The 18,086-nt window shown below is 39.5% G+C and overlaps 1 protein-coding gene across 7 annotated transcripts in view; it reads right to left on the reverse strand.

Moving 5' to 3' along the window:
- Window positions 1-12,495: 12,495 nt before the first annotated feature.
- The window catches only part of tnca (tenascin Ca), a 67,452-nt gene continuing 61,861 nt past the window's right edge, over window positions 12,496-18,086 (reverse strand). For all 7 annotated transcript variants that reach the window (XM_035956057.2, XM_055019302.1, XM_035956059.2 and 4 more), the window contains 6 exons: window positions 16,143-16,275; window positions 15,608-15,759; window positions 15,339-15,435; window positions 15,088-15,249; window positions 13,659-13,822; window positions 12,496-13,226 (listed from right to left, as the gene is read on the reverse strand). In XM_035956057.2, coding sequence (XP_035811950.2) covers window positions 13,116-13,226; window positions 13,659-13,822; window positions 15,088-15,249; window positions 15,339-15,435; window positions 15,608-15,759; window positions 16,143-16,275 — 819 coding nt within the window. In that variant the 3' untranslated portion in view covers window positions 12,496-13,115. The remainder of the gene's footprint in view (window positions 13,227-13,658; window positions 13,823-15,087; window positions 15,250-15,338; window positions 15,436-15,607; window positions 15,760-16,142; window positions 16,276-18,086) is intronic.

The raw sequence follows: 18,086 nt of genomic DNA on the forward strand, positions 1-18,086 counted from the left end.
GCTGACTGGCCCATAATGCCCAAGTAAACAGTGCAAACGCAACCAGCTGCCCACATGATGTGAAGGAGTGCATGATGCAGTAGACCAGGCCACCTTCTTCCACTCCTCCATGGTCCTTTTTTGACACTCATGTACCCACTGTAGGAGTTCTCAGTGGAGTCAGCACAAACACTCAATGACACTTTTGTATTACAGCTAGCAGTAAGGTTTCAGCAGTTTGTAATAAGTAAAGATCTGTGAGATCAGACCACATGGACCAGTCTTCACTCCTCACATGCATGAATGAGCTTTGGGCGCGTTTGCAAGTTCACCACTTGGCCTTTCTTGGACCACCTTTGGTAGATACTAGTCACTCCATACTGGAACACCCCCACAAGACCTGTTGGTTTGGAGATGCTCTGATCCAGCTGTCATAATTTGGTCAATTTTAAAGTTTCTCAATACCTCTCTGCACCTATCTCTGGCTCTGGAGATTATTTTCTTTGGTTACTGGTTCCATCAACCAGCACAATAACTGGTTTATGTTGACAGAAGCTGACACTTTCTCTGGCTCTATTGTAGGTTTCTTCATGTTAAAGAGAGTTTCTCTTCCTTTTTGTTGCCATTGTATTTGCTCAAAGGGCAATTACTGGCTTTCTCTTTATAATACTTTAAGATCTTGACCTTGCCATCTAAAGTGCCTCTGATTACTTGTGTTATGCCACTTTATAAAGAAAACTGAATTGAACTAGCTTCAAGAACTGACTTTGACAGGTGCAATTATAACAAGCTAATTAATGTAATTCACTTCAACTGTCACTGGTTTTGATGTTGTGGCTGGTTGGTGTTGGCACATACAGGCAGAATGCTAACTAAACTCTGCAGAGCTAAACAGAAATAACTAAGCAAAGAACATAAAGTGGCAAACAAGTTCTCAGAAGTTCTTTTTTTTCAAGTAATTTGCATATCTAACTGTAAGACGTAAACTATTTCACCACCAACCTGTGAAGCTATGAGCTGTTACACTGACACAAATAATAATAAATGATTTTCTTATAGGTAGTAACTACTCTGCACTCTGTTTTTTAAGAATCGCACGTCTTTGCATGGAACAGTCCTCATTCCTGATTAAAGTCCACAGAAAGACAAATTTCTATTTTCATTTGAACCTCCTCTCTCAGGCTTTGAGTTCATGGGCTGCTACACCAAGGTGATGGAAATTCTCATTATCTGGTAACCTTGCTTAACTGCCGCAGCCAAACTGACCTGGAGGGGAATGAGAAACCTTATTTTCTCCTTCATAACGGTGCCCTTGAACAAGACATGTAAGCCACAAAGTGCTCCTCGGAGGCCGGCATTAGATAACTGTGGTTTGTGCAGCTGGAAGGAAATATGTGAACATGGAGAACGGTGTTGAAAGACAGAAAGCTTGTCAGCTGACAATAAGGTTTCAGGTTCCTCCTCTCCACTCTCTGCTCATTGTTATCAGGATTTATCACTTTGCATACATCACTACAAATCAAAGCGGAAGTCTCAACACTTTCTTTCTTTTGTCATTTACCCTTTAATTAAGGCACTTATCTGTTATATTTGACATACATGTCCAGGCCATCAGCTCAATCAGAGACACATCAGTAATTACAGACTGCAGTAGCAACATTTACCTTTGTCTCGCATTAAATATTTCAGCAACTATCGAATGGATTAACATGAAAATTTGCTTAGACTAAAGTCCCAGAGATAAGATGATAAGATGAGTTCCAGAGAATGAATCCCTCTGACGCTGATCCTGTCACTTTTCTGGTATCAACAACAGATCAAAACTTCATCTGATGAAAGGAATTTCACATGATTCTGTACAGACATTCATGGTCCCAGAAAATACACCCTAATAATTCTGTTAATGCGTTAACCTCCCTGGCCTCCACTGATATAATTTGTGTATTTCAGTAAATAACTTGACACCAATTGGATGGATTCCTAACAAGCTTGGTATATAAGTACATGGTTCCCTGATAATGTATCATCAAATCTTTGATTTCTCTTTTAGCACCAGGATTGGATCTTACATTTTATTTTGCCCAGTTGTTTATTGGTTGTTTGGCTTTATGTGCTAGCAATTTAGATGGACTCCTAAGAAATTTTGTACAAATATTCTTAGTCCGCAGGTAATGAATCCTATTAAGTTTACCTCATCTTAACCATTAAATACCATTTGGCTCAGGCATTCATGTCACCCTGGGGGTGAATTGCAATACAGTTGATGATACCTAAGTAAATTCTACTCTGTATTTAGAACTACTTCGCTAACACTAACACAATAAACTAAGATGCCGATAGTGGTAAACATTACCTGCTAAATATTAGCATAGTGTTTACAACCATGTTTTTATTCAGTTTGCACAACAATGTGATTTTTATTCTGCTGATTTGTATTATTTGCTGCCTTTTTTTTTCTAGTTTTACTCAGATAAATCGATGTAACTCTTTTTTCACACTTAAAAAACACTCATCAGCCTTGGCTACCTTAAGTAGTAGTTCCAAAACAGTATCTAAAACAGGGAAGCAGCACTATTTAAGGGGGCTGTAACAATACTTACAGAGCTGCTGGTGTAGCTGCAGTCTCTTAACTTTATTTTCCACTGACTTGCAAGGTAAAGTTCATCACCACCCAGCACAGTATAAATAAAAAGCAGCATGTGGACCGGTAGCTGCTGCACATAAAGCTTTGCAATGGAGAAAATGCACTGGTAAATCAAAGCTGTCACCACTGCAAGCCCAGCACTTATCAAAAATGGACACCTAGCTGGAATGACAGCTGATCAAATCTATGTTTAGCTATCACAACACAGATGGGGATTTGCAAACATTTCAAATGTCAGAGGCCGTGGAGGAGCTGACCTCCGGGTTTGAATGCCTGCAGATTCATTGTGATGCTAATCCTGTTTTATCCAGTCGGGCCCTAAAATAAACCCAGCGTTCCGAAGAATGAGCTGTAATCCTCACCACTGAGCCTGTGCGCTCCTGTTCTGTGCCGGGATGTTATGTCACTGCAGGCAGAGCTAAAACCATCATCAAATCAGAGAGAAGGGGAATATGAGCAGGTACAAGAGATATTATAAAGGGATTTTCAGATTTGAATTGAAATATTTTTTCAAATCGCACAAATAAAACAAAGGCATGCTTGTTAAGTGGAATAAATCCTTGCACGCAAACCCAGAGGAAGCGGAATTAATGTACAATACAAACAAAGAATGATGTCGAGAAAAATCCCTGTGTGCGCACAATTTAAAGGAGTATTCCATCTAAATCTCATCATAAATACAGGTGCATGTTTATATTTTTGCGTGAGGAGCACCAGCTGTGGTTGAGATTATGCAAGTCATATCAACATAAATTTTAAAAAGTGCTGGTGTGCTTTCCTTTTGCTTGTTTATTATTTATGCTGTCTTCTGTATACTTTTAAAGTCCATCTGACATTGTTTTTTTAGGTTTTTTTTGACTGCCTTCTTATTTATTAGCACTTGTTTTTGCAATTAAACAGCACTTTCCCTGGCTGCTCCAGCCATCTCTGTATCTGTCCATTATATATGAAACTACGGACAGTAGATAGTTAGCTTAGCATGAATCCTGGAAACATTCGGAAACAAGTAGCCTGGTTTTGTTCAGCAAAACAAAATCCACTTATGAGCATCGCTGTACCACTTCATAGTCGTGCATTTGCAGTGAAAAGTCTGTAGAAACAACAAAACGACATGCAACGTCATGCTTATTGCATCTTTTGTAGTTGTGTCTGCTTTCACTTTTGGACAATGATGTATTTTTAAATGATGGTCGTATGGATAGAATGTCTCCTGATTTTTTTCTGTTTGTCTAGAAAAAAAATCTACTATTGTAGATGAGGCCTGAGCTTGGTGTTATACTTTCCACATCTCCATCCATCCATTATCTATACACTGCTTAATCCTCATTAGGGTTGCAGGGGGCTGGAGTCTATCCAGCTGACTTGAGTGTGAAGGCAGGGAGCACACTGGACAGATCACCAGTCTATCACAGGGCTACAAATAGAGATAAACAATCACACTCATATTCACAACTTTCCACACCAGTGTTATGCAAATTTGATTCTCCTTAAGTATGCAGATGTCCCTATAAAGTCCAAAATTCGTGTACACATGGCAACTACACTACAAGGCCAGTAGTAAGCCTGTGTGGAATACATGGATGCGACCTATTGCGTATGTATGAAACAAAGTCTTGTGAGTGGACTAGAAAAGTAGTATAGTTGCAACGACGACTCATCCATGAGTGTCTGTTGCTGTTTCTCATTATTTTCATGCATGCATGCAAAAACTGAAGTGTAAAATAATCATTTCAAAGTAATAATTTCATCTCCGCAGCACATGTTTAAGCTTGACCACATGGTGCTATTCAGGTGAAGGACTTATGCAATTTAAAATGGAAATTCAGAGCCCCATGTATGCATGTCTTGTCGAAACAGTTGTACAAAGTTTAAGAACCTAAAAGTATAACTATCAGCAACACTGAGCTCATAGATAAACACATGGAGGTGCAAGCACACAACAAAAGAAGGAATTTCACATCTCTAAATGAGAGCTAAAGTCATATAAAACAGGTCAAAATGAAGTGCAGGAAATAACCTCATGTCTAAACAAAATAAGATGCAAAGATACAAGATGACAAAACAAAGAACAAACAAGTGCATTGGTGTTTTCCGTTATATCAAAAAAGACATTTCTTTCATAAATTAATGGGGAAAATGCACAAATTGGTACATAAAAATTCCCCAGAATGCAGGAATTTAAATGTTTAATGGCCAAAATGTCCTGTGACAGAATGTTCCACCACCAAAGTATTCTACACCCATACTTTGGTTTATGTATCGGTGCGTTAGAGCTTTAGATGTGCCAGTACACACACATATAAATGGATATGATAAGTCAAATTGGATGCAGTTTCTATTTTGCGTGCAGACATGAGAATGCTATCAGTGTTCTCATTCATGTCTTGGTAAGAAAGTGAACAATGGTATTTCCTAAACTGTCAAACTGTTCCCTTGAGGAAATTATTGGAACACCAGCAATCTTTGATGTAAAAGAAGAAAAAAAAAAAGGACACCATTAAATGTGGTAAAGCAGAGTACAGCATGTCCTTTGGCAAGCAAGCATTTAAATCATGATTAAACTCTGTGCACATACATGTAATGTACTATACATTCCCAAATGTATACGTTGATGGAATTTGTTAGAATTTACTGTAAGGAGCTTTTGACCCAAAATGCCCAAAAGCCCAGATGGCAACTTGATGAGTTAAGAAGTTGGGGCTGTGATCTCTGTGGTATGTGGGACTGCAATGAAGCAGCTTGAGCCGTTCATATGTGAGGTTCAACATGCGTGCTCTAAACACAGCCACAATCCTCTTAGGCTCAGGTCCAACTTGACGTACATCTGCAGCGACCTAATGAAATTTGTTTTGCCTTTAATGCTCTCAATGTAAAGCGAAGGAGGGATGACCATGCACTCGTAATGTAAGGATTACAAGATCTCTTCATTTGGGCCACGACGAAGGAAAGCCACAAAAGAGATTGAATCTGCCACAGCTGCGACCCTCCACTCAAATTATTCAGTTTAATGTATGTGCCCTCTCTGCTTCCTTGGCTTTGAGTCAGGGGTCTGGCATCTGACTTTTCTAAAATGGACAATAGCCTCAAACCTACATATTTGATCCAATCCTCAGTGATTAACTAAATGAGCTCTGTTGTTAATCTATGAAACGAGCATCCATTAGAGGAGATCACCCACCATGTTGATAGGTTATAAACCCCACGCATGTTCATATGTACATGGGAGGTCAGTGACAGTCAGTCAGCTGCAGCACATTACACTCAATCTCATTTTCTGTGCTTTAATTTTGACGACATGCCGCATGGCTGATTCCATTGTTGAGTCCACAGAGGTCAGGAGACGATCCAAATGATTATGGAATCATTTTCCATAATCCTACATGGTATGTGTGCAACTACGGTGTCCTGCATGTAAAGATTGTGAATTACCGCAAGAGGAGAATAATATCCTACCAAGGTAGCGTCATTATAAACCATTTTAACCTCTTTTGCTTAATGAGGTACGCTGTATGAAGTTCAAGCCTCCGGCCTTGTCTACATGAATATTTTTCTACACAGATTTGTTTCCCCACTATTTATAAAACAAATCATTTTACAGTATATCTCTTTACACATGAGAACAGAACATGAGTACGAATGGTGTAACAAGCATGCTTGTTGCTTGTTTGTTGCTAAGAAAATGTCTGTTTTTGTGAAATGAGAGGGAATTTAACAGATTTAAGATCTATAGTTTGCATGATCCCGCTTCTGAGATTTTGAGTTTTCACTTAAGCATTTCATACCTGTCTTTTGTACTTGTTTTGTCTCTCTTCTGGAAAAATTCAGTAATTTTTGTTAAGAAGTTGAAGTTAAGAATACCAGAAAAGAACATTCTGTCATATTTTTGTTCCTGCAGCATTTAAAACACAGCTAGAGGTTTTGGGATGTTGTTGAAGTGGTGCAGCAGTGTCAAGTTAAGCTGTGTACTTGTAAATGCAAGTGCGAACCAAACATAAAGAAATCTGTATACTAGCATTTCCACGCTATTATTGTTGTTGCTGTCAAGCTGAAATATGGCATCATTGCTTTCTTGCATTTTTTCTCTTCCCCTGTGCTGCACAACCTCGTGTTTGTCACATTTTTATAAATGAACGGAACGAATACATTTGTTCTTGTCAAATTTGGGGGGGAATTTGGTAGGAATGAAGGATAAAAACCAAGAAAATGAAGAAGCCCCTGAAGGTTAAGATCATATTTTTGTGCCAAATGAACAATAAGGCCATTCAGAAACAGGATGGGAGCTCAAGTTTGGAGACATGTTGGAACAAACCATATGACAGCAGCTGTGATTTGTGGTTTGTCTGTGACTATTACATTGAAATCTGTTTATATCAGTTTAAATCACAATAATAGGCCTCTAAAAAGTGGAGGAGTATAGCAACTGTTCATATTACCAAAACGCACTTCATAAACCCTTGTTTTTAAAAGTAACATAAATAAAGTTATTATTATCAAGACAATGTTATGCTGGTTATTCTAGTGTAGAGTTTTTCCTCTGCAGTGCTGCTTGAATGCAGCAACTATAGCATATGCAGCATTAATCAATGTCCAATAATGTTTGCTGTAGTGTGCAGCACTGTGTGCATTTTCTGCTGTTTAAAGTTTGTTTTGAGCAGACCCCCAGGCTGGTATGTGTTGTCGCTATGCTCTATGATCAGGTTTCTGTCAAACTTCTTTTGTATGCATTGCTCTTAAACTAACCAATCCTGATTGTTAACTCTCATATTATTAATAGATGAACATGAAAAACGCCCAAACTAGGTTAAAAATTTAAAAAGAGAATTAAAACTGGTATTTAAATTATATCTGCATATAAAATTACAATGTTAAGATGTTTTTTATGGTACTGTCATCTTCACCTTACAGCACATGCAATGGGGAGTTCACTCAGCATGTAGAATAATCACACAGAGCATGAAATTACCTATTTTTCAATTACATGTGTCCAACGGAGGAGTGGAAAGTAGTGCAGAGCGCACTGACAGGGCCATGGCAGATGATTTAGATACACGTTCGCACAGTGCCAGAGACTCTGCACCAAGAACGGAGCCAATTCAAATATAGCACAGACTCTCGGGAAAAAGTTTCCTTGAAAAGCATGATTAATGGCAGTCCAGCGTGTTTCAGTGAGGCTGCATGGCGTGACTAATGCAAACAGGTTTTCTTAGGCAACACAGTAACCTTTGCTCAACTGGCACATGCAGAAATCACATTTTTATTCTGGCTTCTATTTGACCTCATGAAGCACAAGCTTCTTGTTCATGTTGCTTTCAGAAAATATTTTAAGGAAAGACACATTTTCAGCTTTAACTTAATAAGGTGCTAATTTCATTTAAGTGAACAGAAACCAGACGTATCTCCAGGTCATTGCATCAGCAGGAGAGAGTTGGCTGTGTAAATTTGAGGCAGCTCTTTGAGTAAACAGTGATATAACACTATACAAATACTGTGACTTTCACAATGTGAAGAAACTCCATGACAGTTCTCAGAACTATTGGTTAATTTAAGTTCACTTGTATTGAAGGAGGTCCTTGTTGAACTCCAGCCTCCAGGGATGTATACATTGCTGTCGTCAAGTGCTTGCTGTTGGATTTATGTCTATAATATAATATTATGAACGCCTGACCTGACAATTTGAAGTGTCCTGAAATGACTTATGTTCTAAATTGATGCTATATAAGCAAAATTGAATTCAGCTGAATTGAATTACCCTGTAGGAGGCATATCACCACACAGTTGGGGCTTCTTTTATACTTTGTATACTGTACTGTGAATAAATCAAATTTAAAGCAAGCAGCAACCTCCAATGAAGAAAAACAAACCCACTGCAGAAAAACTGCAGTTCCTCAAATGTCCACTGAGGCTGGCTCCAAAAACCATCCATCCATCCATTATCTATACACCGCTTAATCCTCACTAGGGTCGCGGGGGGTGCTGGAGTCTATCCCAGCTGACTCAGGTGAAGGCAGGGGACACCCTAGACAGGTCACCAGTCTGTCGCAGGGCTACATATATAGACAAACAATCACTCACACATTCACACCTACGGGCAATTTAGAATAATCAATTAACCTCAGCATATTTTTGGACTGTGGGAGGAAGCCGGAGTACCCGGAGAAAACCCACGCATGCACAGGGAGAACATGCAAACTCCATGCAGAAAGATCCCGGGAAAGCCGGGACGCGAACCAGGGATCTTCTCGCTGCAAGGCGAAAGTGCTAACCACTACGCCACTGTGCAGCCCCGCTCCAAAAACCAGTCAATTCCCATTAACCCCATGTTCAAATCCCCAACTTTACTACAGACAACAATACTTACAGCCTGGTACAATAACAAATTCGGTCTCTTTAGTTTTGTCTAATCATTCATTTTCCCTCATTCATTATCGGTTGGACCATCCATGAGCCAAAGCCATTTCCATTGCCTATCTCTGCCCCACCTCTTCGCTAATTCTGGACTAGATGGGCAGCTGGAGTCTACATGTGCAGGAGGTGGTATCTACGTACTCTGCTCTGTGCATGCTCAGTCTCTTGGGCTAAGTGTGGAATCCCAGACTTTTGGGCACTTGAGGAGACAATGAAATTTACATCACCTGGACTCTCATATATGTGGAAAACATAACACTGGTGTTACGCTTTCGATGTCCATGAAGATCTGTGTGATGGGAATTTTGTCATCTCCCCAAGTTGGTGAGAGTCTATGATGCTATCACAATGTAGCGCTGCATTTACAGGCAACTGTGAAAGGGCAATTTCTGTCTTCCGACTCAAAGACAGTGACACTAGAAGTCTGACGTCCTACTCAGTAACTCTGATAAACTGGACAGTAAAAAACTGCAAAAATGAGCCTCTCCCCCATGGCAGCAGTGAAGCTTCCATCCATCCATAAAGAAATGCACGCCACAGTGTTGAACACCAGGGACCTAGTCTGCACGTTATATGTAATTATGGACACTAAGTAGCTAGCTAATACTCATGGCCAGAAGACTAATGAAAAACAAAATGGTGAACCTGTAAATGTGTATAATAGATGCCATTTAACTACTTCATGTGCATTCTATGTTTGATATTCACTTTGTACAATAGTCCATGCTTTCAATGACTAAGTGACCACATCTCAAACATAGCAAACTGAGTGGGAACCATTTGGTGGAGGTAAAACTTGAGTCTGGTTTCCAGTTCTCTTTAATACATCCATATGTTTACCATCTCCATTTATTGTGCTAGCATGCAAATATTTACTAATTAGCACGAAACGGCTTTACAGGCATTTGGTTGTAAATCAAAGTGCTGTCAGGTTTAAATTTTAACCTAAATAGAATTATGAGATTTCACCCTGAGGAGGACAATGCACACTGGATTTACTTTACGACACTGCGGCAGATATAAATATATGAATGCCTAATAAATTTCATGGCAATTCACCCAGTAGTTGTTGAGTAAGATCCCTGGTAGGAATCAGGCCAAGCATTTCTCATTTGTAACAGGCAGGTCCATAGGCGGGCTAATAATATATTGCATGTCATAGGAAGTTTAAGCCATTAGTCTTAGGCTGTTGTTTCAGGGAACCTGTTTGGTTGGAGCTTCATTTCCTGCATTAGTTACTGATTGTTGTTGTTGGATATATTGGTGTCCTTTTTCATTCTATTAATATGTGAACTCTTGCTGCAGAACAAATCTCTCCCAGTGGGACAATAAAGACAACGTTGAAGCTTGAGACATTTTGCTGAAATCCACTAAAGTCAGCCTCACCATGAAGGGAAAGCCATTAGGACTCATCATCTGGGATCTCTGAACATCTGCCAATTCATTTTGTAGTTGTTGACACATTTCACTTGATGAATGAAAACCTTGACCTCTTGGTGGTACAACCGTTAAAGTCACTGTAGCTGCTGGGATTCGTCCTCGTAGGGACAAGAATTTCACCACAATCCATCCAGTGATTGCTGAGGCATGTTGCTAAGGGCTTCCAAAAGTGGAGGAAAAGTAATGTGGATTCATCATTTGAGAACTATGATCATCTGCTATGATGTTTTGTTGTCAATATATTTCACCAGATAAATAAATCCATAACCTATTGGTGGCACAACAGGAAAAGTCGCCCAAGTCAGTGGGATTCATTCTCCTGGAACCACGAATGTCAATAATCCATGCAGCAGTTGATGAGATATTTCAACCTGGACTAAAATAGCAGACCGATCAATTAACCTGATTAGAACGTGTAAAAACAATAGCATACTTAAATGTACCTTTGTCCTCAGTTAGCTTTCTATAAAATCTACCAGATATCATGTTGTCCCCTAGAGCAAGAATGTGTTCTTATCATAGCTGTTATCTGTCCTCCTGACAACAGGAACAAACAGGGGTCATGAAAAATATTGTTTTGATTTCGACAAGCACAAATGACAAGTTCCTAAAGAAAAGGGTCTCCTATCACTAGTCCTCTGAGGAGCTATATTACAAGAACACTTGACTCATGGGACCCTTATTTAGAAACAACTCAGGATGAAATTAGATCTTAGCGGCATGCATTGGTAGAAATCCAGGTCAGAAGTTATTTCTAAATCTTGAACTTAATGTGGAAAACTCCCTGCTCTGTGCCAGCCAACATCTAGTGTCTCTTAATCCCTCAAGACATTCCTCATTGTTGTAATCAGACTTCATGTTTCAACTTCCTACACCTTTGATACCTGAGAGTGGAGGGCTTCTATGAATGTTGACGTGGAAGACCAGCGCAAATACTCAGAAACCACTGATCTTTTCGGACAAAATGCCAAGTCTTCCTTCAGAGGATTGGATGCAAGAGGCCAAATGTGCCCATTAAAGTAGGCTGCAAAACAAACAAACAGTGCTGGAGGGTATAGAGGAACACTGAAGTGGCTGTAGATTGTCTGTCAGATGCCTGATGTTGACAGTCTGAACTGACCTCTGACTGCTCCAGGAATTAGAATGCGTGAATCAGTCACATTTAACCAAATAATGTCTGATTAAAGGGTCTTTAACTCTGATTTTAACAAAGTGTCTGCAATTGTTGGAGGCGATCACTCCACATCTACAGCAGGTCACCTAAAACGATGGATTTGATGACATTTGTCGGAACAGATATTGATTTTGTGTGGATTGCAAAAAAAAAAGGCTCCAAAGGGCTCCAGTTGCGAAAGAGAAAAGATAACACTTGTTTTAAACTAAACTTTGGAACGGTGACGATTTCCTGATGGACCTAAACCACCAGGTGCAGCCCAATACTGCAGATATAGCCACCATAAGCGAAGCTCCTCCTGCAATAAAGGTGAAAAAGATTCTATTTCATTGTCTGGGGAATATCTGCTGATGTCAAATATGTAATAATTTATATTTAAGACCTTTTAAATACCACATAGAATGGAAGTTGAATACCTTTTTTACACTCCCATCAGGCAGAACGTGACAGAAAGCCAGCAGAGCAGGAACACTTAAGGTGATGAATTTATTGACATTTTTATCAGTACTTCCCAGCTGTATTTTACAATAATTCCTACTTTATCTAATAAATTACTGTGAACTGGACTCCGATAAGTTTGAAAAACTTGCCGTTTAATAGTTACAGAGTGGTACTGTAGCTGACAAACTAGGTAATTTAAAACTTTTTAAGAACTTGAGAAACCTCAAATCAGTGCACTGTACTACCGTAAGACCTGCAGACACCTTCAATAAGACATATTTTGGGTACTTAGCATCAGCCAGTGTGACAAAATGCTCATACACACAGTACAGGACTGCAGAGAGAGTAAACACTGCCATCTGCTGGACTGGATGTGCAAATAGTTCACCAATAAGAAGAGCTCACACACACATTTATCAAACTAACATTTTTATTTGTACTGAAGGTTACAGAGCATCAGATCTTTTTTTCTCTCTATCAAAATATTTAAATCAAAATTTAAATATGAATAGTGTTAGTGGATGGTTGCACAGTAAACTTTACATTTAATTTATACTCATTAAGATTTTAGGACTCTATTCTTGTCAATCATTCAGTTTATGATGGAAGAACTATAACAGTTTTTCAGGGGATGCGATGCCTCGTGACTATGTGCCCATGACATTTCACTGATTCAGTGGATCCTTTTTGTGTTTTAATTTTACAGATGAATGCAGAATGATTTGGTCCCGGTAACACATGTATGTCCATTCACAGCAATCAAACAAATCTACAACTACTTTTTTTGGGAACGCACAAACACAATCGCACGTACAACAGCACCAAATTGGGACAGCTACGCAAAAACGGCTAATTCTCAAATGATTCTTTGGTGTAATGTCACCAGGTTTCATTTCTCACAGCCAGAACTGAATGACAGAGTGTCAGAGCGACTGCCTGGGTTTGTGTTTGTGTCAGAGAGCGATTTAAAGACGAGGGAGTGTTGATGGCTGGAGATGAGGTGCAGAAGAGGAGGAGGAGGGGCTCACGAGTCTATGATCGCTTTTTTCGGCTCTCAAAATTTCTGAAGTTGGCCGGCCTAATCTTCATCTCTGCAAATTGGATTGAGTGTTCGTGGCCCTTCCAGTGGAACCAGTTGATCCCCTGTGGAAAAACAACACAAATCATGGGAAACTAACACATCAGTCACTCATCCACCGGTGAAAAAGAAGCAGGTTTTCCAGGAAAAATCTTATTTATTGAAGTGCTCACGAGTGTTAACTGCCAATGAGATAAATCATGATATATCTCAAATTTCTCTGTTAATAAAAGCTACAGATAGTTGGTTTAATACTGTCTGCAGTAAAATGCTATTGACCAACAGCTGATAATGCTAGAAGGAATCATCTTCCTAATGGGAAAACTGACATATTTTGAGAGGGGAAAAAGCACAACTGGAAGGAAAATGACAAAAAAAAAAAGTCATAAAAACTGAGCTGCAAATAAATCCATCATCAGAACTGTATAAATAATGGAAGACAGCTTTTATTTATTATTGTTAAAAATGTGTTTCCAGGTAAAATAGAGTTGACATACCTTACTGTGACTGGTGTCACCATATTTCCCCATGAGGTTGACGCGATGACAGTTTTTATACCAGAAGGCACCTTTGTAGGACAAGGCGCAGTTGGTCACAGCGATATCGTTGTCATTGTCGTAGGTGGAGAAGGGTCGACCCTGGTGGTAGGTCATGGAGTCACCTGTTAACACATTAAATGACAGGCTCAGAAAAACGCAGCTCAGGGGTTGATCATTGACTCTACACATGTCAAACGTGTGGATATATTCTGTTAACAGTCTGACAAGTTAAAGGCTGTATTTGGGAAATACATTTAATGATTAAATTTAATCCTATAAAAGCCTATGAGATCTTTTGAATTTGAAAATTCTAAATGAAAAAAATCACAACTTTTTCACAATTTATTTTAGATCACATGTATTTTTACAACCTGTTGCACAACATGGGATTGTTTTTCCTGATAGCTTATCCAGCTGCCATCAACCAAAACAGAAATGAAGAATCTATGGCTGTCAGCTGAAGACAATCCTGGTTGACTGAAATCATATCAACTCCTATATCGAGGAGGTAAATATACCTGCATGTTATTTCTGAATAAACAATGTGCTATAGTACAATGATCACACTACTACTAACCCATTTAGCCTAAAATCATAAATCAAAAATGACATAAAAAGCAAGCTTTTGCAGCATTTTAAATCATTTTAACTTGGTTAAAAGGATAAGAATAGAATCGAAGTAGATCAGAGTTCACCTGCCCATATTCATGTAATTTCTGAAAACAGAACTATATTAAGCGGTGAACTATTGAGATATGTGAGGTAAACAAGTTAGCTACTGTTTTAGATAATTTGCCATGTTCGTTGTTCAGCTGTGACGTCCAGGCTGCAGTTTGCAAAGTCTACATAGTCTACACTATCCAGTAGTTCTGCAGACTACAGCACTCAAACTCCACATGCTTGTTTATCACACAACACTGGTCTAAAAATTCTAGTTGAACCAATCTCAAATTTTCCAAGATTTCCATAAGCATAGAGACCGGAAACAGCGGGAGTCTGTTAGCCTGACTATATCCAAAAGTAACGAAATCCACTTTGTAACACCTTTAAGCCCACACTAACAAATACGTCATATTAGATTTGTTTGATCAGGCTGTCCTAGAGTCTCCACTGGCTGTTTCACTGTGATGACAAGACTCTGGACTATGGTCACTACATATGGATATGAAATAGTCCCAAACCACAACTGGTCATTTTAGCACTTTGGATCTGATACATGTTAAACTGACATGTAAATCAGTTCAGAGCCAAGCAAGCCATTTCCTCTTATTTCCCATCTTTATCCACCTTATAAGACTGCTGTTGATTTTGTCATCTTAATCTTGGCAGCTAAGTGAATAAATGTACTTCCCAAAGTGTCAAAGTATTGCTTCACAGTAATACCCACCTGCTGTTCCACTATAGGCACCTATGTAGAGTTTATATCGTGTTCTTGGCTCTGCAATTGTGAACTTGTCATATTGAGCGTAGGCTGACTCCCCATTGTCCCTCAAGTCCACTCGAAGCTCATAATGGCCTGAAGACGTGATTTTATGGAGGTTGGAGAGACCTATAACCCAGGTTTAATATGTGTGTGAGTCAGGAGGGGGCTGAGCAGGGGAATGAAAGTAAATAAGACTAGAAGACCAGTGCTCTTACCCAGCCAGAACTCATCGTTCATGTTACCGAATCCAGCAGTGTAGTTCTTCCAGTTCCTGAAGAATTCCAGCTTTCCATTCTGGCGTCGGACGAAAACCTGAGGAGGACTGACTTTCATGAGCGTCACAATAATCATAACAAGCCCGGCCAGGGCCTCTGTGGTGCTATCTATCATGTATCAGCAGAAAAACAGGCATCGCACATTGATTCACTGTGAATTATGGTTTCAAACTGCCTTTGATTGTATTCCAGAAGGCTGATTCGCTCACCAGCCATCCTCCGCCGTCTGTCGTCATGTCACAGTACACCTGGACGGCCTGCGTCTCCTCCCCTCCGATATAGATGGTGTACAGACCAGAGGTTGTCTCTCCATTCAGTAAAATCTGAGCACAGTCTTTGGGACGCCTGTACAGCTGTCCAACTGAGAAGCACATATTAAAAAGACATCATCTTAGAGACCTGAGAGGGCTCAGTTGCTTTATCTTCATCCCTGCTAGTGAACAGTATCATGTGAGAGAGAGGACCTTGGAAAGAAAGACGGGTTATAAAAAGGAAAAATAAAAGGTTTTTCCATCGATGCAGTTCGAGCAGAATGAAAAATAAGCTCAGGTGACCTGCCTGGAATATCACATTAACTGAGAGGAATTTGGGTTAGAAGAAGGAATATCTTTCTAATGTGCATCTGGACTGTTGTGCAACTCATCACTAAACCCTTCGCCGCTAACAAAGTACCATCAGATCCGGATATGTTGAATTTCAGCGCTACATAAAAATGATTGAGTAGAAGTTTGATGTCATCCTTACTGGTCATGAAGTTGGTGGTGACGTGGCGACTCCTCTGGGCTCCAGCGATTGCCTGAAGCCTCACGTTGTACTCTGTGGAGCCAGTCAGCTGGGACATGCTATAAGAGGATGCCGTCGGGCTCAGAACCACTTCCTGAACACATGCACACATAGAAACACAAAGCATTTACAAAGAGTAACGCCATACTGGAAACAGAAGTACAAAATTGACATTCCTTGCATGACTGTGACCATTTTTCAAATGAATACTACTGGTTTATGCATTATGCAGCAGTGCAGACAAGAATCCATCACAGTAAAAATATTGCTGCTTTTATTTTGTAATTTATTGATAACATGTAATATGCAAGATGACAGTTTAAGTTTTTTGCATTGAAAAGTTATGTTCAGAAGCAGGTTTTTAATGGTCACGTTTTTTACTTTTCCGAAGCTCAAAGCAATTGCTGACAAGAAGAAGTAAATCAGCCCTAAAGCTGAGAGTATGTTGATGGAAATCTGTTAAAAAATCAGCTCTACATGATATATTGTTTCAGCATTGACACTGCAATGTGTGCATGTACAATAATCATATTTTAGAATTAAGTCAAACCAACAATATTTCTATTTTACTACCCTTTTCTTGCTTGATACAAAACCAAAACTCCAACTGTCCTCAGTTCCATGAATCCACAATGAAAGCCTGCCTGCTAAACGATGCAGCATCATTTACTCTGACTAAAAGGGTTCTTGGATACAAGGAGATTTTTTTTAAACTTTATTTTCAAGAGTGTGCAATCTCCAGGTGTGTGCATCAAAATGAGCAAGAAAACATCCTGAAAAGGAAGATTTGGTGAGGCAAGCTGACAAATTAGTTGGACTATTTAACTCAGCTCGCCATACAAAGCTCTGTATGCAGAGTGGAAATCCAGACCAGACATCAAAAGCAAAGTATCATTTTGAAGAGTTTGGTCAAAGTTTCCAAACGACACAGAAAAACCATGGAAGTGATATTTTTTTGCTTTGTGAAAGATATGACACCAGTTACCAAAGACAATTTTAAAAGCATGATCCAGTCACTTGACAAGTTTGTTACGTTGCCATCCCAGAGCTGTATAAAAATGCAAGGCACAAGCTGAAACAGAGCTGTCACAGGGGGAATATTGTGCAACTACAATGAACTTGTGGTCTAGTTAGACAAAGGAGCTCCGACTGTCCCATTTATTAATGAGAACCAGTAACTGGAAAGTTCCATTTTCCCCTGCATCATCATACAAGTCAGAATATCGCAATAGGGATGAGAAAAACTGCAGCAACAGCTAATGTGATGAATATGATGCATTCTGTTGCCCTGAACAAGCTGAGGCTGCAATGCTTTGGCCACAGACTGAATCTTGCATCTGGTAAGTTATAGTCATACAATATTTGCTAAGTTATTTTTTCATATTGCAATATACACTCCCCGGCCACTTTATTAGGTACACATGTTCAGTTGCTTGTTAAAACAAACAGCTAATCAGCCAATCACATGGCAGCAACTCAATGCATTTAGAAATGTAGACGTGGTCAAGACAACTACCTGAAGTTCAAACCGAGCATCAGAATGAGGAAGAAAGAGGACTTAGGTGACTTTGAACATAGCATGGTTGTTGGTGCTACATCTACTGGGAAAAAGACAAAATATCCAGTGAACAGCTGCTGTTTGGATGAAAATGCCTTGTTGATGTGAAAGGTCAGAAGAGAATGGGCAGACTGGTTGGTGATGATAGAAAGGCAACAGTAACTCAAATAACCACTGGTTACAACCAAGGAATACAGAATACAGTCCCTGAATGCACAACATGTGGAACCTTGAAGAAGATGGACTACAGCAGCAGAAGACCACAGCGGGTGCCACTCCTGTCAGCTAAGAACAGGAAACTGAGACTACAATTCACACAGGCTCACCAAAATTGGACAATAGAAGAT

This window comes from Amphiprion ocellaris, chromosome 17, assembly GCF_022539595.1.
Source record: "Amphiprion ocellaris isolate individual 3 ecotype Okinawa chromosome 17, ASM2253959v1, whole genome shotgun sequence".
Taxonomy (NCBI): Eukaryota; Metazoa; Chordata; class Actinopteri; family Pomacentridae; genus Amphiprion; species Amphiprion ocellaris.